Source organism: Bacillus rossius, chromosome 3 (genome assembly GCF_032445375.1).
Source record: "Bacillus rossius redtenbacheri isolate Brsri chromosome 3, Brsri_v3, whole genome shotgun sequence".
Taxonomy (NCBI): Eukaryota; Metazoa; Arthropoda; class Insecta; order Phasmatodea; family Bacillidae; genus Bacillus; species Bacillus rossius.
In genome coordinates, this window is record NC_086332.1 from 43,215,738 (window position 1) to 43,239,645 (window position 23,908).

The following is a 23,908-nucleotide window of genomic DNA, read 5'->3' on the forward strand; positions in this document are numbered from 1 at the left end:
ATAATTAAAAAAAAAAAAAAATTAAATTAAAGGTTTTTTTTGTCCAACAGCCAAATAATGCACCTCAACTCTGTATGACTAAAAATTTAAGACAAATGATATCGAGCACCTCCTGGGTGTTGATCTGGGTGAGGGGGGTGTCTAGAATTAAGAAGCCTCTCACTAAGGGGGTCTGCCTGCACTTGCAAAAGTGTGATTGTGAAACATATTTGATGTCAAAACTATGTCTTGTGGAAAACTTTCTGTGTATTTTAAAGTTTCCTTCTTATTGCATGCATGTAGGCCAAAATATGGGCAGTGTACAGCATACAGGCACCGCATCCAGATATGACGGATCTGTTGACCCCACGTGCAAGGGGTCTCCCCCCCCCCCCCCCCCCCCCCCCCCCCCTGTAAATTTCTGCAAGGCCCCACATGCAAATCCTACAGATTTGTACTCCTGAAGCACCACATTACTAATTTTAAGTTCATTATTTTTATTAAGTTCATATATTTATTTTCATAGTGACTGTATCCTAAAATTTTCGTTATGGCTATTTCCTAAAAGTAGTGATAGAAACACAAATCTTTGTGAACTCTCTAAGAATAATCTCTCCATCAGCAGGTGCCAACTGATTTTGTTATTTAAGTTCTTGAATGGCAATCATAGCTCTAAGAGCCCTAACTGAGTCTCTACCAGTACTAAAGAAGGCAAGCAAGTTGAGCCCAACAGAATTTTTTTTCGCAGAGGACTCTTTTTATCAGGATTGTCAAATAACGATAACACATTTTCTTGTCAGCCTTAAATTTAAGGGAGTCAAGCTCCTTCACCTTTTTGAGACTGAAGTGGCACCAAAACCAATGAATGTCTTATGGAAACATTATTTTGTAAGATATTCTCATTCTTGATATCCAGACACTTCAACTGAGAAGCATTTGAAATAATGTCCATTACATTTTGCTTGAAAACCCTTCTTCCTATGTTTTTCATCAAAAGAAACAACTCTTGGTGAATGAAAGGAAGAAGAGGATCATTTCTCTGGAAGTTTGTCAGGAATTCTTACACTCGACAGCAATCATAGCAGAAAAATGCAGTTTGGCTTCCAGAACTGAATCTTCCAACTCTGCCTTTTTCACAGTGCCAAGGTTCTGGGTGTAAGGAGGGTTTTTCTCAAGTTCTTTGTCTGCAAGGTATTTTTTCAGAAATGGAATCATTCTAGGCATCTTTTGATTACTGGTGAGTTTTCAGTCCACTGCACAGCACAACACCTGTTTTGGAAAAAAACTCTAGAACCAGTAATCTGAGAATAAACAGCACGCAGATATGAATAATTCTTAAACAGTTGATACAATGCAGTTTTGTAGGCACCATTAATTATGTGCAAGGAACAAGTACCAATATATGAAGGTTCATATTTTTATTATCAAGCAAACTCTTCATCTAACTTTTGAGATCATAAATCAACTTCATATTTACATTTGTTTCATCATTAGATAGTTGAATTAAACATTCTATTAAAGTTTTGCTTCACTAACACAATAGCAATATTTAACAACGATATCCATTTGCTGTTTTTGGCAAATATTTTTCTGACTTTCATCGACAGTGCAAAAAAAGGGCTTTTCTGTACACTATCAGAAAATAATGATGCAAAATGAGGCCCAATGCCATATGTGTCACTATATGCTACTTTGTCCTTTTATAATTTTATTTTTGAAGCTATAGTACTGTCTGGAAACACAAGTGGAAAAGTTCCACTACAGCTGCTCCTGAGGGGGTTAAAGTATGCGTGCAGACGCAATGAGCAGCTCACACTATCTCTGCTTTGGTTGCACCATCACGAACAAGAAAAGTGGAGAGCTTTAGTTCTTGACTTGTGTCTCTCCTGGGATAGTAATATAAGATGTGTGCTGTGAACTAGGCTAGATGCAGGCCAAGATGAATCATAACTTTAATTGCTGGGTCCAGGGTTTGATGAAATAGTGGTGTGCCTAATGAGGGTCGCAGGTACCCTTGTACAAAAAGACAGCTGTTGCTGCCTGTCTTACTTGTGAACATTAAGAAACTCGTCTACCATAAGTTTTTGATCAATTAAATTTTCACATGTAAACACACATTGAAAATACTATGCACAACAAAATAATGTTGAAAAAACATTGGTTTTGTGAACACACATCTTTAAAACACTGCTACATCTTACTGGTACAGATTGTTACTTTTTATCGGTAACTTGTAACGCAGTAAACGTAAATTCCGCAATAATTGACTTTTTTTTTTTGCTTCTACTGCATACAAAAATATTAATTTTAACCCCACAGCCGTCATTACATGTCGCACAGGCTCGTAATGCTATGTTGTCAACATAACGCTTCACTACCCATCATGCCACGAATAAGACACTTGAATGACAAAACGTATTTTATATTTACATTCTTTGATTACTGTATTTGTTTACATTCAAGTAGGTCAGTTTTCACTGAGAAGTTGAAAAAAAAAATGAAAATTTTAATATAAAATGAAGCTGTAGTGTATGATAAAAAAAAAAAGCCTCTGTGTTGCTGACGAGCACCCACAGTTGTAGATTGAAAATTATTTCTCACACTGTAACGAAGGAAAAAAAAACAGTGATCAATATGGGCACTTAGGTGACTTAAACACGATATCTGTGACCATGAGTTCAATATTGTGCCTTTTTCGTGACTTCCGTAATTGGTAGACACCCTGGTCTATTGTATTACATATTTTTACCCACACCTTAGCTATGGAGAGAGACGAGGCGCTAATGCTGAGATATTTTGATTAAACAAGGTATAATTATTCTAGAGTTATATTTATTAAAAATCAAAATAGGTTTTAGTTTTCCAACTTAAAAATCAACATGTTCCTATGAATGGTAGATACAGTTTTTATGTTTAATGTTGATTAAGATTTAAAAAAGATCCTGTGATACAAAGAAATTGTAAGTACTAACTGAGTCACATTTTGACGATTCCTAAGATTAAATTTTTTTATTTTAACTTAACTGTTTAATTTTTTATATTTTTTTATGTTGCAATAATCTTCAGCTGCAGTTATAATATTAATATATGATTATTATAAAATATATAAATTTATTGTAATTTTTTTTTGTAGCCGTAGAGCATGATGTAGACTAGAATGTACGCTTTGACCCACACATTCAAAGTTTGATAAACTCAACGCACTACTGAATGGGTTAAAATGTCCTGAGAAGGTCCTGATAATGGCTCACCAGGTACTTGCAGACACCCTGATAAAATAAAACGTGATAAATACAGAACACAGATAGTCTAAAATTATTTCTTTCTCATCCTCTTTCACATAATAGCAGCACAAGTACACTTCTGGATGTGCAGACTCTGTGCAACAGCAACTTTCGTACCGTCACATACAAGAATTTTCTATACAAAACAAGTAGCAGCTCTGACCTCTTCAAACTTGCTCAAAATTCTTCTAATACCTATGCCAGAAAATATGGTAGCTACAAAAGTTTTTCATCGGGGTGAATTAAAGATTGAAAATGCAGGCAGGGAATCAGACATATCAAAACTTTTTAAAAATTAAACAGTTGGATCTGTAATTCAAAAAAAAATTTCATATAAAAATTGTATTCGTACATTTATTGTATAGTATTCCTTGAATCACTGGTCAGTCCATCAGTACCCAATATTTGCAGATAAAGTGTGATACCTACGTTGGTTTGGCCAAATTTAATGTAGCATTAAACTTCACCTTCAAAATGCTTGTGAAGTCTCTTGTGCAATTTAAAGTTGTAGTTTGGTAACTGCTTTATCACTATACTGGCCATACAACTGTTACTTCAGTATAAATATTCATTTTGCCATCACTTTTGTTAGCTTTCCCTTAAATGAAATGACGTGATGCAAATAAAATGCATTGCAAGGAGAGGGTTGAACAAATGAAAAAAAAAATGCTTATATAGGTAATAACATTACAGCTTATTTATACATTTTTTTAAACATTGATACAACAATCCCTTTTCCTTTTTTTATGTATGTAACACCATTAGTAAAAAATTTTGTAATTTCATATAAAAACAAACATATGTACACAAATACAAAGAATATACATACATAGTACAAAACATTTGTAAGCGTTTATTGCATTAGACCTGTAAATATAGCTTTAAGTCATATACATCTGTTAACTTTTAAAGAAATAAGTTTCATGCTTATGTAAAAAATGTCTTTGTGCTTGCAAAAGTTTACCACAATGAACTAATTATAGCCATGTAGGTCAGCCTAAAGCTGAAGTCACAATGCCACGACAGGCCAGACAAACTCGGTAGCCAATGAAATACAAGGTAGCCGTGACGTCACCCCAACAAAATACGCGTCCCAAAAGCCCGCAAGGATAGATCCTATTTCTAATTTTGTCATGTCGTGCTGCTCGGCTAAGCATAATGGAAAGGAAAACTTACAGAACTAAACTTAAAAAAATATTTACCTATTTGGTAAATCTTTATGCTGAAAAATGAAATTTCGTTTTACCTATGGGTACACTTTAATATTTGCAGCTTGTCTTCATCTGTTTATACGAATATCATCGTGTTTATGATCAATGTCATTTTTGTAAATTGGTGAAGATTTTATTTAAGAATGGACGAGTTCGCAAATAACTTGTAATTATTAAAGGAGAGGCTCATTGTATTCAATGACATTGATTTTAAGAACTACAGAAATCAGCCAAATAAGAAAAAGCATGGGTTGAGGTAGCATGTTCTTATTTTTCTTGTACACTGTTTTTAGCACATTCTATACTGCATTTTATGGAAGTACTTGGCTTGAAATAATTTGTCGACAGCCATTCAGAAATCATTGGGAGAGTCTTGTCGTGTTCGTCATGGCATTGTGACTCCAGCTTAATAAAACCAATTTTACATTCAACACACGATAATGCCGAACTAAAAGAATGCTTGTTTAACTATCATTTATGTAAATTTAAAAAGCAACAAAATATATTTTATTGCATAAATAAAAAAAATCAGTACATTTTTACCAGAAACAAAAAAAAAACTACATACTGTAAATCTCAATACCAGACTTGACACATTGCTATTGACAGTTCGGTTACATATTTGGCACATTAATTATTTCAATGCTTTGACTCATTTGTGTACAACCACAAATGGAATGTTCATGAGTATAAAAATTAAAGTAAGTTAGTAGGGTTTGAGTGCAAGTGCTGGAAGGTTTCAGTTTCCATCAAGGCACAAGTGGGTGGCCATCGGTTTTATAAAGAACAGGGACTATGAAACAGTGAGTTTGAATGAATTACAGCATCAAAACTAAAAGGTCTTTGGGGCAATGAGGGGTTATGAGGTGATAATGGAGCATTGATGAAATGTGATAGTGGGGGAACGGGAGTTATCACAGAATACAAAACATTCTGTTGTACGGCAACGTCCACTCATGTTCCCTACCCCACCGAGAATCAAACTCTGATCGCTGTGGTGGGAGGCGAGTGATATGCCCGCTCGACCATGAGGCCCCTCGTGAGGTCGATGCTCCTGCTTTGATCTGGGGTGGGGGGGGGGGGGGAGAGAGAGAGAGAGAGAGAGGTAGGGAAACAGACATTTCATTCTTCCTTCATCCCAATATCTCACTGCTCCATTCAAAATTGCTTGTTATTAGGGACAAGATTATAAGGTGAATTGCTGTAAAACTGAAATAACACCGATAAAGATAAACATGTCAATACGTCATGTAACACCGAAATGCAAGTTAGTAAACCACTTAGCACCGAAATACAACTACAATCATTAAATCAACCAGCAATTTGACAAAACTTAACTTAAATTACAAAAATGTATTATTTTACCATAGTAAATTCAATTAATATAATTTATTTAGTAGAAAAAAAAGAACCAAATTAAATGCAAAAATCAATTACATTTTGTTTGGTCTAACATCTCTTATTAGTAACAATTTTTACATTAATGTCATTGGCACTTTTTCAAATACATAAATAGTTGCCTATTAATTTTAATTTTTCTAAGCAGTTTTGTTTCAGATATGTTTATTGCAAATTATTTTACTGTGAAAGTGCATTATTAATTATCATATTTATTAAATAATACACTATCAATCTTCATGAATAAATACAATGTATAAAAATAAAACCAAAACGTAACACAGAAATCTCCTTTTTTAAAAAAACAAAATCCAACCTAAAAATAACACCATACAATCTTGTCCCTATTCTTTGTATGAAAGTCAACTGAATGAAAATATTAAATCCCTTTCAAAATTCAAAGCTAATGCATAAAATCTAAGAAAAAAATTGTGTTCTTCTGTGAATTAAGGCTTTTGCCTTTTCTTCTCAGTTTTGTTAGCACCATGATGTCAAGAAATACATATAACACATTCCTGCAGGTGCATATGTAAAAGAAAAAAAAAAAGGGGGGGGGGGGTTAATGGGGGTGACATATTCCCACCAACAAAAGGGAAAGAATTTGAAAGCAAACAGTGGGCAAAGTAGTTAAATCTTCCCCTGAAAATAAATTCTGTGTACGCTCTGGTATTCCTGGTATTGTAAATTTGAGGGAAAAATTAAAAAAAAAAAAAAAAAAGTACATATTCATAACTGCATTGTTGTCCTTTTCTGATGGGTTGGGGGGGGGGGGGGGGATGAAACCTACAAATATCTTACAGACAAGCCCAATTGTAACATTCCTGTTGATAACATTTTCTTTGTTAGTATAATTGCATAACATAATTCACAACATTATCATTTTTTGATTTAGAGGTTGCCAGGTTGTCACTGCTTTCACCTCACAAAGTATAAAAAAAAAAAAATTTGGTGTCTTTTAATTAAGCTCTTGTCATTTCCAGATGTGTTTCTCCAGAACCATTCTTGTAGGCATGCTGCTTTTTAAATATCTAGGTGTCGTTCACACCTAAGCAACAACTTGCGACAGCAGGTGTTGACAACATCGTAGCATCTAGAATGACCGGTGACACTATATTATGTGAAGACTGTAAGAAAGTTGTCAGGCAGTAAGGCCTTAAGATAACACACACATTTTACGGCTAGCCTCTACACTATGATGCCTTAACTAACTGGTTGAGCAACTTTGTTGGGGGGAGACCCGGAGGGGTTGAAGGCGATGGGGCGGTAGCTCTTCTGGGCGCGAGCAAACGGCTGGAGGGAAGCTATCCTCGCCCTGGGAGCCTTCACGGGCACTATGGGGTCCTGCAAGCAAGAGACAGTCCCAGCACATACGTTACACAATGCTATAGTTGGTTCATGCTTACATAACATTTCAGCAGTCTTGCTCTGAATCTACTTCAAGAATCCTTGCGCTCAAACAACACTGTCATTAGCCCACTGACTTTCAGGCTAGTGCTAAGAGAGCCAAAACCGCTAGATTGTTGGAAATATGAAATTATTCTTTCTAACTAATATACATAAATAAATACACACTAGGGATGGGGCGACCGAATCCAATATCCGCCGAATCCGCCGAATCCTAGGGATTCGAAGGTTCGGCGGGTCTGATATAGGATTCGTCAAAGGATTCGGTTTTTACTATTTACGGGAAAAAAATACAGTAAAACTCGCTTACGAGGTCCCGCATGGTAGGTTTTTCCGTATAAAGCGACTAAATTGCCCGAGGTCTCGTCATTTACGCCATTAAATGTGTGATATAATGTCCGTTAAAATTTTTTCTGAAACTTCTTGTCTCAAATAATGGCACACGTAAATATGAAGAAAAGACAAATGAACAACAACATACGAAGAAATATGGATGATGTACCATAACTACAGTACAAACCCAATAGTTATTTTAAGATAATTACCATAATTGAACAAAAGATTCTTTGTAGAATACCATAATTACTACAGAAGCATGATAGCTACCATATTTGCACTATAGTTACCGTAACAACTGAGATGTATATTTACCGTGATAGTAATGTATTATTTATTTATGACATATTAAATTAAAGAACATTATTAAAAAAAAAAGGATGTTAAACTTTGATATGTACGGTTGGCACATGTTGCTAAGAAATAATGCGATCTTAAAGAATGCAGTACTACTACGAAAAGTGAAAATGGTACTCGTGGATTTTTAGGTTATGGCAGTCTCTTTCGTTTTTCAGTAATATCGGCCGAAAATTAACGAGCGTACTGTATCGGAAGTCGGCAGAAATGCCGATTCAACTAAATATTGGCAAAATCGGCTTCTTCAATACAGCTCTACATTTAATGACATGAGTAAACATATTTCAGACTTCAGGATATTGAAAAAGACTTTAATATCCATGTAGGTTTATTGTGTGTATGTTTTTTTTGCAAGTGTAAATTGAATGAAGTAAAATGTTTTTATTTTTATTACTTTCAATTGATTAAACTTTAATGACCAGTTACAGATATTTATGACACTAATTTTGAGGTTAAGCAATTTTACTAAAGCATTCCAGCCAAGCAGGTTGCCAGCGAGAGACGCTTCTCTTTTGCTGGAAACACTATCTCCAATCGTAGAGCTAATTTAACTCCTGAACGTGCAGAACAAATTATTGTTCTGAATGATAGATTAAAGAACAGAATTTAATACTCTGTGACAAACTCTCTCAGAATTATTGTGCTGAAAAGTGGAAATGTTGAAACAATGTGAATGTACTTTTCAAACAACATGATTTTTGGTGCTAAGTTTGTTGAAGCTCAGTAAGGACTCCAGAAAAATTGACAAGGGTGAAATTTTTCCAAAGATATGTTACATTTACACAAACACATACTTGGTTATGTTAGTTGGATGATATCAGTTACTAATGAACCAATGGAAACAGGTAAGATTCAATGAAAAAAAAATGTTATTTTTTTTCTAGCAGTGCAAAATGTAAATACACACTGTAAATAGCTACCCAAAATTAATAAGCCCACTTCATTTTAATACTTTATTCAAACATGATATTAAGTTTAAGATAAAAATAATTTCCCAAAAGTGTAACTGTACCACAAAAGCTCGAGCTCGGCTCGAAGTAAAATTCTTAGCCTCGCAGACCTCCTTATTTATAGAAAAAATCCTAACCGCTAATCTGTACTAAAACTGAAATTTCTCAAGAAAAAATTGTTGTCTTTATATACACTTATACCAGAAATGTACCAAACTACATGTGATAAAGTCAAGGGACTTTTAGTGCAAGCAGAATACATCTCACTTACATTAGATATGTGGACATCATCTATTAAAAGATTCGGGTTTGGGTTCGAGATTCGGCAATTCCAGTCGAGGATTCGAGTTAGGATTCGGATTCGAGGAAATCAGGATTCGCCCCATCCCTAATACACACAAACAATAAATACCCTGCCAAACCTAACTACTTGTATACCAGTGTGTAAGAACGTTCTTTCATTCACAGTTTATGGGCAGTGATTATGAAGTGAAACTTCTTTGCTAAGGGGGCTTCAATTTTTGAGCATTACGAAAATTCCGATTCCACGAGGCGAATAATTAGGTACTTGGTGGGGGAACCGGGAGAGGAGGTGAATAGTTAGGTACGTGGTGGGGGATCCGGTAGAGGAAGAGATGGCAGGGAAGCGGTAGAACTGACGAGGCATACTTTTACACTTTCACAACCACACAATTTCTTTTCTTGATCTGCGACAGCTGAAGAGAATTGTGTTTTCTATACATAATAATACAATAAGCAAGAAGTTTCACTTCTATCATGCAGGGTCTCCACATAAACTTTTTTTTCTTCATCTGTTTGATTTCAGAGGTGTTCAGATAAGCCCGAATCTACTGTAGGTACCAGATTCCTCATATTTCCTTACTATGCCTCGGCTGTATCTGGATTCTGTCCAAAATTCTTTGAAGATATCTATACATTTCCCTTCATATACATTTAATGTTTACATCATTGTGGTACATGAGTCCAAACACACCAGTAGAAGCAAAGTGATATTTTAGTAGACGTGCAGTTAAAGAGCGGAGTTACAGAATCAATTTATAGTAACTAGCTCACCACGTTAAACTCGGAAGTGTTCTCGAAATTGGACTGTGGTTTATGGCATCCCAGCGACAATGCGGGACTGGCAGGCCTGCGAACAAACACAACAAAATAAAGTATGTTCTCGATTAACAGGCTAAGTTCCGGTAAATTGTTAGTTAAGCAAAAAATCCATTAAAACACATTGCCCCATAAGGAACAATGGTAATGAAATGGGTTACATTCCTAGACCTTCCAAAAATGCCTTACATACAATGCAAAATCTTTGGCTTGTAACATTCCGGGCGGCATGGCGGGATGACGCGTCGCAGCACAGCCAAAAAATCTAACCTTGTCAGCTTTGATAAAGCAAGCGTGATAGTAGTGAACAGATTAGTCCAGTAACTTTATCATTATCGAGCGTGAGAGAAAGAAGAACACCAGTGACGATGTGACAATGTGGTTGCCGTAACTTCACAGACCGTTATCTCGTATTGAATTCTATTCATGATGGACAGTGTTTCATCCGTAATCTGGCAATTACACTCGTAAATATCCACCAATTTCACAGCAGCAAAGGAAAAAATACTGTGTGGTCTCCCCTCCCCCCTCCCCCGGGAATCAAAAAGCCACATTCCGAGGGGGCCGGCCCACATACTCTTGCAAATTTGTAACTGTGCAAAGAATAATCAATGTAATCCCCCCCCCCCTCCTTGAAATCCTAAAGATTTTTGCCCATGTCCACAACTATCCTGCGGCTACGGTATGATGACTGCGACCGCACTGTTTGCAGCAACACGGACACGCACCAGCGAGTGTAAACAAAGCCCTTAAAATTCCTATTTAGAAGAATGTTAACGTCATCGGTGGATTCACAGGGTTGGCCATGGCAGTCGCAACACTGGTGTGTGTACTCGGCCTGACGTGAGAGATTGCGCATGACAAGTGGCTGATTCCCCTCATGTGCCCTTGATGGAAAGGCGGTTAGACAATGGAGAGAGAGGATGGGGGTGACTCACAGCAAAATCATCTTTATCCCATCATAACTGGAGGCCAACATTGTGTTTTTTTTCATCTATTCAGCTACGTAGAATCAAACACGTACATAATATTTCGCTGAACGCAACAAACTAAGAAATTAATCTGTATTTGTTTTAGGTAAACACACCACGAACGTACAGTGCCTGTAAAATGAAGGACTAATGGCTGGCTGGAATAAAATGGCTGGAAAATGTTTGGAATAAAATGGCTTATGTACGTCACCGTCCGGGAATTAAATGAACAACCTGCACAGATTCCCTAGTCATGATGGGACTCAGGCCGGTGGAAGGGGTGATTTGGTGCTGTTTTATTTGCCACACATGTCGTAAATATTAGTGCTGCATCTTACCATTTATTTTACAGGTGCAGTAAAAATATACGCAGACAGACTTTTAAAAGAAATGTCATTCTTTGATAACCATTATAAAGTCATGCAAGAATCATTCGGTGTACACGCAGTGCAGTGCTTGGATACAAGTGTAAATACAATCCATTCAAGAAGTACTAACCCCACCCATTCGTAAGTTATGACATGGTAATGTCTACAGTAACGAGTTTGGCGTCCGTTAAACAAATTAAAGGCAACAACATATAGTGTCCATAATTACAAATGACTGTTATATAAGTGTCCGTTAATCAAGGACTTACTGTACCCAGAACTCAGCTGTAGCTGCACACAAATATTAGACTACAATTTTCCTTGTGCTACAGTTCACTCCAAAATATGACTAGATTTTATTTTATCTTACTTTCCATAAACATATCTGTTACATTTTTTTGTGTCCATATCATAATAAAAAAAAATTATAAATAGTATCCATATCCAATAAAATACACTTTAGCATATGGAAATTTTGACATCATGCTATTATGCTATTGGTCCTTATCCCACTTCAGGTTTTTAAGTACATAGTACCGGGATCTGTCTGGAAGCAATAACAAATTTAAAAAAAATTAAATAGGTAATCTTTTGAACACTAAAATCATTTCTTTGGGGCAAGGATGCAAAAACGTTTATGACCTAATTCATCAGAATGTCTTGTTTATCTCTTTACTTTCTGAATGATTTACTTTTGCCATGGTTTCTATTTTGTCTCATTTGTCAAAAATGTTGGTATTACATGCAATCTAAGATTGTTAGAGTTTTATAATAACTAAAGAACTCCACCTTGTGACATTAGAAGGTAATAATTTCTTCTTGAGGGCCCCAACAAACATTACAAATTTTGGTTACCTACACTAGATCACACAAGTCAAGTTCAATAAGTGGAAATCTAGGTACTATGTATGCCCTATCAATAACCTCAATACAAGTTGGAGGTAATTATTAAAAAAAAAAAAAAAAAAAAAAAACCTTGAATTCAAATGCCCCTCATTTATTAAACTAAGCAATAAAATAAAATAGTTTTGTTAGGAGTAGTTTTTGCAGTCAGTACTTCAGTACTCTACTTCCTTTAATACAGAAAATTTCAAATGCATATGTAGAAAATGTAAGGTTTTCTGCACTTGTTATTTTAACAGCAAAGGAAGAAACTGGGGTTGTGTTTTGGAGGACCCAGGTTCAAATCCTGGTCTGGCCAATCTAATTTTGTTTCGGAAATATTTTCCCAAAATCACTCTAGGAAAATGCTTGGACGACTCCTTTATATATGCTATGACCAATTACTACTTTGCCAATGTTTGTAATTCGGTTTTTTGTATATATTGATCTCATTTTTTAACAAGATGTAAAAGCTGAAATTAACAAAAAGAAATCCACATCTTGGTGTGACACTTCTATTACTTTTATTTGAGGGTTTTCGTGTGATTGTATTATGATAGTGCTCTTGCATTTTATGTTTCATCTCAAATAGTTCTAAACAGTTATCTACTAAATACTATCTAATAGCAGTAAAGATCTATTCAACAAGTGTTCATAATTATGATCAAATGCAAGACCTTCTACAGCTCAAAAATTATGTTCAGTAAATATCTGGTGAGAAAATTTGTGACCCAACAACGATAAATGCAAGGGAGCTATCGGAATAATCACTTAAAGGGGATTAGGCCTAGTCATCTTGCAATTTCCAACATTTTGATACCGCTTGAAATAAAGCTTCCGAGCTAGATTTTTTGGGTCGATATGGCATAGGACTTAGATTTGGCTACTTGTTGAAGTTGTCGCCTGCGTGAAATAATGAGTTATTTCCTCATGGCGCTTACAGACTAGAGCCTGTTAGTACACGGAAAGAGTAACTGGTAAGCTGGTCCATCCAGTTTCTCTCCGCACAGCGACGCTACGTGGTTGACGCACCTGAGAGGAGCGAAGGACTTCTGGGCCGGAGCTGACTAGATTCTGTGAGGGTTAGTTGGCCCGCTACACCCTGCATCACACACACCAACCGTTAGTGGGTTAGTTCCCTCGCTCACCACGGCTCAGGTTAGTGCACCACTCACAGAGACACAGGCAGCGACAACTGTGACTCATCGCCACAGCTAAACAACCTTTACCTCAGCTCACAAAACATATAGTACTTCACATGCATGCTCAGGGATGGATCTATACTTTCCTTCGCCCCAGGCAGAAGTTGTGTTGCAGCCCTACCCCTCCGCCACCAACAACAATAAATGTACCAGGAATTATTTGCTTTGTATCAGCGTACGTTATAAATATGTAAAAAAATATCAAACCCCCATTCACATACCAGTGTTTAGGTATATGGTTTATTTCATGTACTCTATTCATAGCAATAATATATTCTTTTCCTATTCACCTTTTATGTCACACTTATCATAGCCTACAAAACATCTGTCAACCCGTCCTGCCCAGTGTCCAGGGCTGGATACCATCTCTCTCTCTCCCCCCCCCCCCCCTCCCTGTCAAAACCTAGATCCATCCCTGTCCATGCTACTCTTCTTAGACTTACTGAAGTTAAGTTCGTTATGTGGAAACAACCAGTGGCGGTCCTAGACTTTGCGGGGCCCTGGGCCCATTTACTTTTGAGGAGCCATAATTTTTGGAGAGGGACCTTACTGGGGGGCCTAGGAAGTCGGAAGAAATAGCCTCCTGAGGAAAGTATGTTCAAGGGCTCTACCCTGGAAAATTTTAAAATTAAACTCTTTGAAACAACAATTTTAAGCAAACCTGAAACTGAAATTTATATTTTGGTTTTGCTAACTTGTCTTAAGAAATTTAGCTATTCTTTCCTGAAAAATTATACTCGGGTTAGTTTTTAAAAATGCTAACGATCAAGCTCTGATGAAATTGCAAGAGGTAATAAAATACATATTTGAAAGTTTTTTTCTCATAGGTATTAATCATGAAAAGCCTTAATTGAAATAGAAAGGTATTGAGTAGCACTTGAAAGTGCACACCATACAAACCAGGAAAACCTTGGAAACAACTGCAGAGGGAAAACACCAGCATGGGGCAACACCATAGGCATCAAAAGAGCACATCAAAATTAATATGATTTTTGTATTACAAGTTGCAATTAGCCTTGTAATTTCTGGTTAATACTGTTACGAATGCAGGAGACAAGGACGCGTGCATGCCAGGTACCCAGGAGCCTGTAAGGTCTGCAGGGCCACTGATATCACGTGCGAATACTGTTGGGGGGATTAAGGTGGCCTGGCCTTCCCCCCCCCCCCCATCCATGTACCACCCTTAGCAGCCTGGGAATTCCGTGGGCCACTGTGTGGAGCGGCATGAATTATGCTACGCTGTTCTGGATGCTTGGAGCGTTGGATCGGCCAGGATGACGTGACACGTCACAACCACTCCAGTTGGTTTCAGAAAGATGCCCGACGAATGCAAAAGCGGTGATGCCAGCCTCCGCGGAGAGATCCAGCAGGCAAGAGAGTGAAGTGTGTGTTCGGCAAGCGGCGTGGGCACGGAGTGACGAGACCATGCGCGTGTGACAGAGTGTCATGAGACTGTGTGTGCAGACAGGTGTGAGGTAAGGGACCAACCACTGTTGAGCCTAGCTCCAGTGAGGAGTGCGAACTGCGGACTTGACAGATACTTGGTGATTTATGAACAGAAATTAAGTGATTTGATTAGTAATGTAAATATTAGTAGTAAATAAAACTGTATAAAAATTAATTGGGCTTTCCTTCCGAATCCGTTTTCCCCACTCATAACACCACTATTAACAGCACTACTGGGACACACTCCATTTATTTATATAATCTGATGCCAAAATGTAAAAATTTATTTTTTTTTGGTTCATATTGACTGTAGTATACAGGACATACGATGAAGGTTGACAGCAATTATGGACTCAGGTTGTTTTTAGTAGAGATTAACAACTTTAATGTAACACTTGTAATTTACAGTGGATGTTCACTGCACTAATGACACACGTAATTTTTGATAAATTTGACTGCGGCAAAGAATTGCATCATGGGCGCCGAAACCAGGGAAGGGGGTGTCTTTTGACTGCTGCTTGCCTGCACACAGGAACCGCTGAAGTAGCATTAAACACCTCAATAACATGCTGATGTACTGGTGTGCTTAAGAAATTGGCAGAGAAGTGCCAGAAGAACGAAAGGTCCTATGTTTCTATTATCATTGAGTGACCCTCCATGTTGCCTTTGATTTATTACTTTACATCCTACTGAAGTGCCTGTCACAACAGTTTTCGTAGTGAAGACTAAAAACCAAAACTTGTGACATCGAAGAAGAAGACGGAGAAGAAAAATAGGTCGAACTCACTACAAGCATAACACATTATGTGTTGTTGCGGAGTAGTCACTGGCAAAAACAGCAGGAAAAAAAGACAAAGCTTTGAGTTTAAAGTAATTTATTATTATGGGATTGCACCTGTAGCGTAATATCAACGTAGTTCTGGTAGCAAATAGTCATCATGAAGAAAGAATTTTTTACATCAGAGTTGAAGTTCTGCTAAAAAAATATACATCCAGGAAATATTTGCTATTTTTGTATTTTGAATTTGACACTGCCTAATTTTTGAAATCATAAACTTTTTACTTAAGAATTTTAAACATTGCCTATCCTTAAAAAATTGATTTATATAAGACTGTGAAGTTTTAAAATTGTGCATGAATTTATCATATGACACGAATAATATTAGTTCTCTGCACATGTAAAACAACTAGACATTATGTACAATGTATATATATACAGACAATGCTAATGACAGGGTTATGACTATGAGTGAGCATAAGATTACACATGCAAAACCACACCATTATTCATTCATTCCATTTGCTAGTATGAATGTTAACTGATAGGGTTTTTCAGGTCACCTTATATTTGTAGATGCAGGTTGCAGGTTTATACAATCTTATTGAATATCTACCTAAAATTATTTTACTTCACTAGTAAAAATAATTATTGGAATATTAAAGTGACATATATTACCATTCTGACGACCTTTTTTGAAGATCTCTCAGAGGTCAAACCAATTAGCAACTTCAATAACAATTGACATTTAAAATTTTGAACAATTTCTGCAAAACATCAACATTATTTTTTTGTCTGTAAACTTTTCAGCTTCTAGCAATCAACTAATTACCTATACTGTAAATGTCATAACCAGCAAGACGAATGTGGTTTTTGTCCCATATTTATGAAAATGCTAACTGGCAATTATGTAATCACATAACATTAAAAGTTAGTTAGTCATGCCATTGAGAGTGAGATAAATTTCTTGAAATTTTCAAAATTCTCAAGCTCACAAGCACACAGTAGGTAGTACTTCTTATACGATCTTCTTATGTTACCTATAAGAGTGATAGACATTTCTCATTACTAATAATATTTATTTTGCAGGATATGCGAAACAGTAATGCATGTAGGCCATTTATGTACACTAACCTAAGCACATTATAAGGGATTCTAACCCAAACTTCACCAATATTTGCTTGCGATGTAAATGGAATGCCAGCAGTGCCACCACCCCGGTCGCAAGTCGTGCTTGTTGAAGCGAGAGTGTAGGGGAGAGGGGTACGGACCTGGCTCGCTGGTGCTGGCGGGGGGGCTGCGAGTGGCCGGACATCTCCGAGTCGGAGCTGGCGGCGGAGCGTCCCGTGGGCCGCGCCCCGCACGCAAAGTCCCGTCGGTAGTTGTCCGAGGTGGAGGAGCGGGGGGTGGAGGCCCTGGCCGGCCCGTCTCCTGCACAACATGGCGACACTGCCTGTCTCACAACACACACTTGCGTGTACCACAGAGAAGTACGCATCAAACACTCTTGCCACCAGGGATATACGTAGCTAGACCATCTGCTTTTCCTTCCACGCTGGTACAGTGATAGATTTTCACTTTGGCATACTTGGGGCCATGGCCATGCCAGATTAGCAATTTTGCCGGATTATCGAAAGTCAACAGAATTTCAACGCAAGGGCGGATCCAGGTTAATATCAGGGGAGGGCCAAATTAAATTTTCTAATACAATTTTAGTACTTTTAGAATTGGTATATTTAGTACATTTAATTGTGGTTCAAAAACGTCCTGTTATCCACAGCACTGCAGTAAAATAACACTAGTAAGTTTGGTAAACTATGATAAGGCATTAGGAGATAATATGTAAATTATTCAGGGTTCAGGGGCGGCTATGCCGCTATGGCCCACCTCTGGATCCGCCAATGTTTTAACGTGAATAACAAAGAAAAATAATTAGTATACATACAGTAAATGGTATTTGAAAAAAGTTGCAATAATATGCTCTATAAAAAGAAAAGATGCAGATGAGTTTTCATCATCTTCAAAAAATCATTAGGAAATGTACCAGTGAAATGTCAAATGTAAAATGTTACTAGCTGGACTGGAATGAAAACCGACAAAAAGGATAATCTCTGAGCGAACTAAAAATATCGGCAGCGCAGTAATGCAACCTAGTGGCCAAGCGTAACAGCTGGAATACACCCAAAAAAAAATCGAGCAACAGGATTGGTGTTGGATAACGGAATGTGCTGAATCACAGAATGCCAGATTAAAGACCTTTCACATTAGTACTTGTTAATAGCATCAGCCCAGCTCTGATCAGCTCAACACAGATATTTTAAAGTCAAGCCATTAAAAAATAGCTGTCTATCACTGAGAACTCAATCTGACTATGTACAAGGGCCAGTCAAATACAAAAAAAGGATATGGTTCATTTGACTCAAGTAGTGACATGAATGGGTCATCGGTGGCGGGATGATGGCGAGGGAACAGGCATGCAGAGGGCCCTCACACTCACGTCAGTATCGCTATGATAGTACCAAGTGTCAGTTACGCAGTGCGTTATTATACATTTTCTCGCCAACGAAGGCTTGAAATCAAGTGAAATCTTGAAGAGACTCCAAGAGCAGTTCGATGATGCTACTATGAGTAAAACCCAACTGTACGATTGGACCCAGAAGTTTCAAAATTGCAGCGATAAAGTGGAAAATCAAAGCCGTAAACGGCGTCCGGCAACCAGCGTCGATGAAGACAATATTCAGGCTGTTCGTGAGCTTGTGAAAGGTCCAATGAAGGAGAAATTTGAAGACGATGTTGTGGTCAAACAGTATCTGCGCCATTGGCTACTGGGGCAACAATCTTATTTTTTTTCATTAAGGGATCAAAAAGCTTCCTATCTGATGGAGAAAATGTATTTCTGTTGAATGAAACTATGTAGGAAAATAAGGCATTTCATTAGTACTTTCATAAATCACCAATAAACCTGAATAAAAAAATTCATGTTTATATTGGAATGACCCTCGTACATACACCGAGTTCTGTACATGTAAAATAAAATGCCTCCGAAACATGACCTGAGACCTGCTCTGAAATTTCTGGAAGCATCATTGAACCATTCCTTTAATTTAAAATAATAGAGTTTAAGTAAATTTACATTATTAATATTTTTTAACTTTTTGGTGGTTATTCTGCAGTGTTACTGAGGTCATTTCAGCTGTCAGAGAGTAGAGTTCGTGGTACATCAATACTTATATATACACGATAGTTGCTAATAATGATTGAATTATACACCTAAAATTTTACAACATAGTTAATGATTCAACCTGCACAAAGAAGTATTTCAAAAACACTATATGGCAGCACAGAAACACCATAAAGGAGGAAGGTGTACCTGCATGCTGCGTAATGTACACCTGTGTGCTCTTGGGCATGTCGTAGACTGCTTTAGGGTGCACGGTGGCTCGCCGGCTGTCAATCTGCAGCAGGGACTCTGGCCCTGAGTCCACGTACCTGTCGACACGCACACACACACACACACACATGCCTCAGTGCTCGTGGGCAAGTTAAATGTCACACTTGTTAAACATTACAACTTAGAACCAGTTCTCTGGAGACACAACTGTGTATGTAGCAGTAACAGGTAACGAAGCTGCATAGATCATGTTGGAAAATTGTTTGCTACTTTAATTTTTTAATATAGTATGCACTTATAGACAGTGCTACATGCATACTTTAGTTTTAAGCAAAACAATGTTTTATAAATGTTAGGATATTGTTACAAAGATGTGATATCGACCAGGAGCTTCACCCCTTAGTGAAAAACACAACTCCTCACCTTTGCAACTCTTTATATCCTTCGCCGGGATTTGTTTCCACCAGAGTACTTTTAGACGTGTGCCGTGTGTTTGAAAAACGCACCACAAACCTGTGAAGAGGGGTTGCTTCAGTGCCCCTAATGAGACTCAAATAAATAATTCTTATTGTTTATATTTTTGTCCCCCAAAGCAGACTGGCAAAGAGGTCCAAGTAATTAATTTAGGGTTTATTTACAACTTAAACAAGGATGGAGCAGAGCGGATCTGAATGGACAAACCCCGGTGAGCGTACTCTTCAGATCTAGTCTGAAGCTATCGCCACCTGAGGTAGGACGTGCCAGCATCTAAACGACTTCATCGTTGGCTATCACTGACTAGAATTTCTGTTTTCACATGTTAGGTTACATCAAACTCTTTCTAAATATCCTCTGGAGGCCGACTGCTTTAACTAATAATATTTCATTCTTTTCAGAAACTTGGAAATTAATGTGTGCAATATCTGTTTGGCTTTTTAACAACTTTTTAACTGTGTATGAAAACGTGTAGCTTGAGACGGAACTAAATATGCGTCATGGAGATCTCGTTAGTTCTCGGCCGCGTACCAGTAACCTGCAGACACCAGGTGTATGGGACGCTTCAAGAGCCCTCAAGGTAATCACAAGGTGAACGTCCCCAACGCTGAGAGCGGGCCACCACTAATTAGATGGTAATTGCGCTAAGCAGGGTTTCGAGTTTCGTTGACCCACACGAGCGGGATGACGTCACGCCTTAAGAGAGAGAGTTTCAGTCGGGCCCGCCATCACAAACCTCCGTCATAATCACTGAATAACACCCCAGCATACCCTACGCTTTCATTAGATGTGTGTACGTAGGACATATACACCATGTTTTTGTCATTACATTTTAATGACATTATTTGATTAAGGGCTCCTCCCGTATATTCATCTCGATACACATCTTGCATTTGATGTTTCCTCACAAATGTTATTTATAAGCTGTACAATGTTACAGAATTAATCATAATAATAAACACTTGCATTACTTTTTTACCACTATTAGATAGCACTTAGTGAATATATGGTAACAGAATTATTGGTAAAACAAAGTATACAAGAGAAAGTACAATTTTTAGAATTAATTTTCCATTTACAGTATTTTATTTTAATAAAATATTTAAATCACCTACTTACAGTAATATATCATAGTTATAGCTTAGAATGTATTTCAGAAATTACAACAAATAGTTAGAATTTCTATTCTAAAAATGAGTCATATAATAAGAAAAATTTTTTACCAGTTTTCACCCCAGGGTGTCCACAGAAAAATGAGTGGCAGTTTAATAAGAGGCAGGCAAATAAGAGGCAGTTTTATTTTACATATGAAGTGTCTTTCTGAAATGGACGGTAGCCTTACTTACACACCATGGTGGGTAACATCTAGAACAACTACCTCTTCACTAAATAACTTGCTTTATTTATTACTCAACCCAGTGATGTTGATGAGTTTGTCTGTAAGTGAGTGTAGGGCATCATTGATTGCTTGTTTTCCACACCACATATATTCAGAACTCAAGTCACTCCAAAAGGTAAGTCTTAGAATTGAGTAAATTTTGGAAAAAAAGAAAAAGGGCATTAATTTTAAGGCGCACCCTATTTTAAAAGTGCAAAAAGTCACCAAAACTAGTGCAGATTAAAATCGTGTAAATTTGGCATTATAAATAATATGATTTTGAGGGTAGAACATATGCACATAATACAGAATGAGAAGAGGTACTATGTACTTATAGGCAGGAGGTAAAGGTCCATGTGGATCAGGTACTCCTTAACAAATTGCAAAGAGTCCCTGGGCGGCACTCAATAGAGTGCTGGCTCGGGGGCTCAAGCAGAAAAACAAAAAAGAGAGAAGAGGTACTGACCGCGGCTGGCGGTAGTCGCGGTACTCGCGCCGCGTCTCGCGGAACTCGGACAGCACCTGGGTGGACGGGCCGGGGCCCTGGGGCGAGGGCGAGGGAGAGGGCGCCCCGTCGGGCTCGGCGCGCGCGTCGCCCCAGCCGGCCGGCAGGCTCGAGTGCTGGCTGAACAGCCACAGCTGCTGCCGGATGCTGGCCTTCTCGCGCGCCCTCTTGCGCTGGAACTCCTCCTCCACGCGCCGCATGGCCTCCAGCTCGCCCAGGCGCCGCCGCTCCTTCTGCTCCGCCTCGCGGGACAGGCGCTCCGCCAGCCGGCGCCGCTCGATCTGCCGCACCGTGCTCTGGAACGTGAAGCGCCGCCCCTTGGCGCGGCGCTCGTCGTCGTCGGCCGGGGGCGGCGGCGGCGGCCCGGCGGGCGGCGGCGGGGACGGCGAGCGCCCCAGCTGCCTCATCTCGTCGTGGTGGGGGCGGGGCAGCAGCGCGCTGGCGCTGTAGGAGCGCTCGCGGTGCGCGGGCGCGTCCCGCCGGGACTCCAGCTGGGGCAGGTACATCACGTGGCCGCCCGACGCCAGGTACGAGAAGGAGGGTCGGTCGGGCGTGGAGGGGCTGCTGGTGCTGGGGTCCTGCAAGGCATCCCCGGCGTCACACTCTCGCCGCGGACTTCCGAGCTAGTTCTTATGTACATCATAGAAAGCGTTAATACTTAGAATTCAATACTGATTGAAGTTTTTATGACGTAATTAAATAATAAATAGCAAAAGCAAAAAATATGATTTAATAATTTTCTTTGTTAAATTCCCCCCCCCCCCCCCCCCCCAAATGTGTTTCCATAAGATCGCTTCTATAATAACTGGAGAAAATGAAATGTTGTTCTAACGGAAAATAAAATCTTTAGTCGTTCTGAAAATGTATCGAACATCCTGCCAAAAACAAGTGCCGAGACGTTTATTATTAATACCCTGCTTTCTAATACCTCCGTTCGAGCTTAAAAAAAAACCCGGTAACAATCGATTTTTTCTATACATTCTATCGTTACGCACTTTCGATCACGATACTTCATTTATACCATCATAGATGGCAGTGTAGTCGGCGAGGTTCCAGTCTTTCAGATATTATGGTCGTTGCTTCGGAGACATCGCGAGTTCACAGCTCACCACTGATCACGTGGATGGACATCATTTCAAGACAAAATAATGGTCTACCTCCACATACACATTTTTTTCTTGGTCAGCACAATGTGCGATCGTCGTCTGTGCATGTTCTCATGGCTAGTATAAATGTTAATCAGCAGAAGAGCAGTGTAGCCAAGCTAACGCTTCATCTTGCTGAAAACAAAAACTAATATTTCACGGGTTCAATACATGCAACTAAAAACTTCAAATTTATGAAGGGTTAAGTGTGTGGTAAAATCTTAAACTTTAGACGCCCTAGCATTGCAATAATGTACATCAAATTCAATTTGATAAAAAGTATTTTCTGGCATATAAGACGATATATCTTTATGTAAGTTCGAAAAGCTTACAGATGTTCCACGTTTTAGAACAAATCGTCTATTGAGACGGCTCTTATGTTGATGTTGCACGAAGTCCACACACCCCGCGCGCCGCCCGCGGTACAAAGGAGAATGAGGTAGAACTATTTTTATAATGAACTGACTAATTGAGATTTTTTTTTACACTTGTATTCTCACTTACAACTTCCACAGTGTTGGTGTTATGTATTTGTCACACTCTTCTTTACGTTACGATCATTTTTTATGTTGCAGGATTTTAAAGGTAGTTAAAACAGATATCTTTTTTTATCCACAAAAAAATACTGCTGGTCCACAAGTCCAGGTACCGACCCTTACCCTCATCTTTCTGCTAGGACGCAGTTATAAAAAAAACAACTCGCCCCTCCATCCATCATGATTGTCAAGTCCAAGATTATTATCTGAGAGAAAGGGGGGTTAAAAACAGTATTGTTTAAGTTTCACTATGCTCACAAACTTTTCGTATTAAATGCAACCAATTTTTTTAAATTTAGATAAGCACGGTTGTACTACTTCAATGAACAAAAAAAAAAAAAATACCAACTAGTCTCACGTCATTAATGAAGTTGCAGATTTATTTTCTGATTTTTACGACTGAAAAGCTGACCTCGTATTATATGCCGTGTTCAAGTAGGTATAGACTGAAAACTACAATGAACAGCTAAACCATTAAATATAAAAATTTGGCCAAATATTATGTATGCCATAACTAGAGACCGGGGGAAAAAAATCACGCTTTCATTCCGAGATAGGCTAGAATCAAAATGTGTCGAACTTATTGCTGCTTCAGTGACTGGACCGCAGGTTACCTCAAAGACTGTGAGCCAACGAATAACCCTCAATGAAAGAAGTGTCGAAAAGTGATGACCAACATTCTTGAGAATTGCGACCACAATTAATATTACATATGTTTACGAATACAGCGAGGTTAAAAGAAAGATACTTCGTTCTTAGTATTTTTACATGAACGTCTAGGTCCGAAACTTAAC

The 23,908-nt window shown here is 38.3% G+C and overlaps 1 protein-coding gene across 2 annotated transcripts in view; it reads right to left on the reverse strand.

Moving 5' to 3' along the window:
• Positions 1-414: 414 nt before the first annotated feature.
• LOC134530593 (serine/arginine repetitive matrix protein 1-like) overlaps positions 415-23,908 on the reverse strand; it is a 155,674-nt gene continuing 132,180 nt past the window's right edge. Inside the window, exons 9-14 of one of the 2 annotated variants that reach the window (XR_010074841.1) lie at positions 21,395-22,011; positions 19,056-19,174; positions 16,957-17,116; positions 13,292-13,361; positions 9,994-10,069; positions 7,199-7,213 (exon numbers count right to left, since the gene is read on the reverse strand). Coding sequence is in view for 1 of the 2 variants with exons in the window: in XM_063365567.1 (XP_063221637.1) it covers positions 7,073-7,213; positions 9,994-10,069; positions 16,957-17,116; positions 19,056-19,174; positions 21,395-22,011 (1,113 nt within the window). In the remaining variant the exon portion in view is untranslated. Of the gene's footprint in view, positions 7,214-9,993; positions 10,070-13,291; positions 13,362-16,956; positions 17,117-19,055; positions 19,175-21,394; positions 22,012-23,908 lie in introns of both variants that reach the window. The other variant, XM_063365567.1, reaches the window with a different exon arrangement.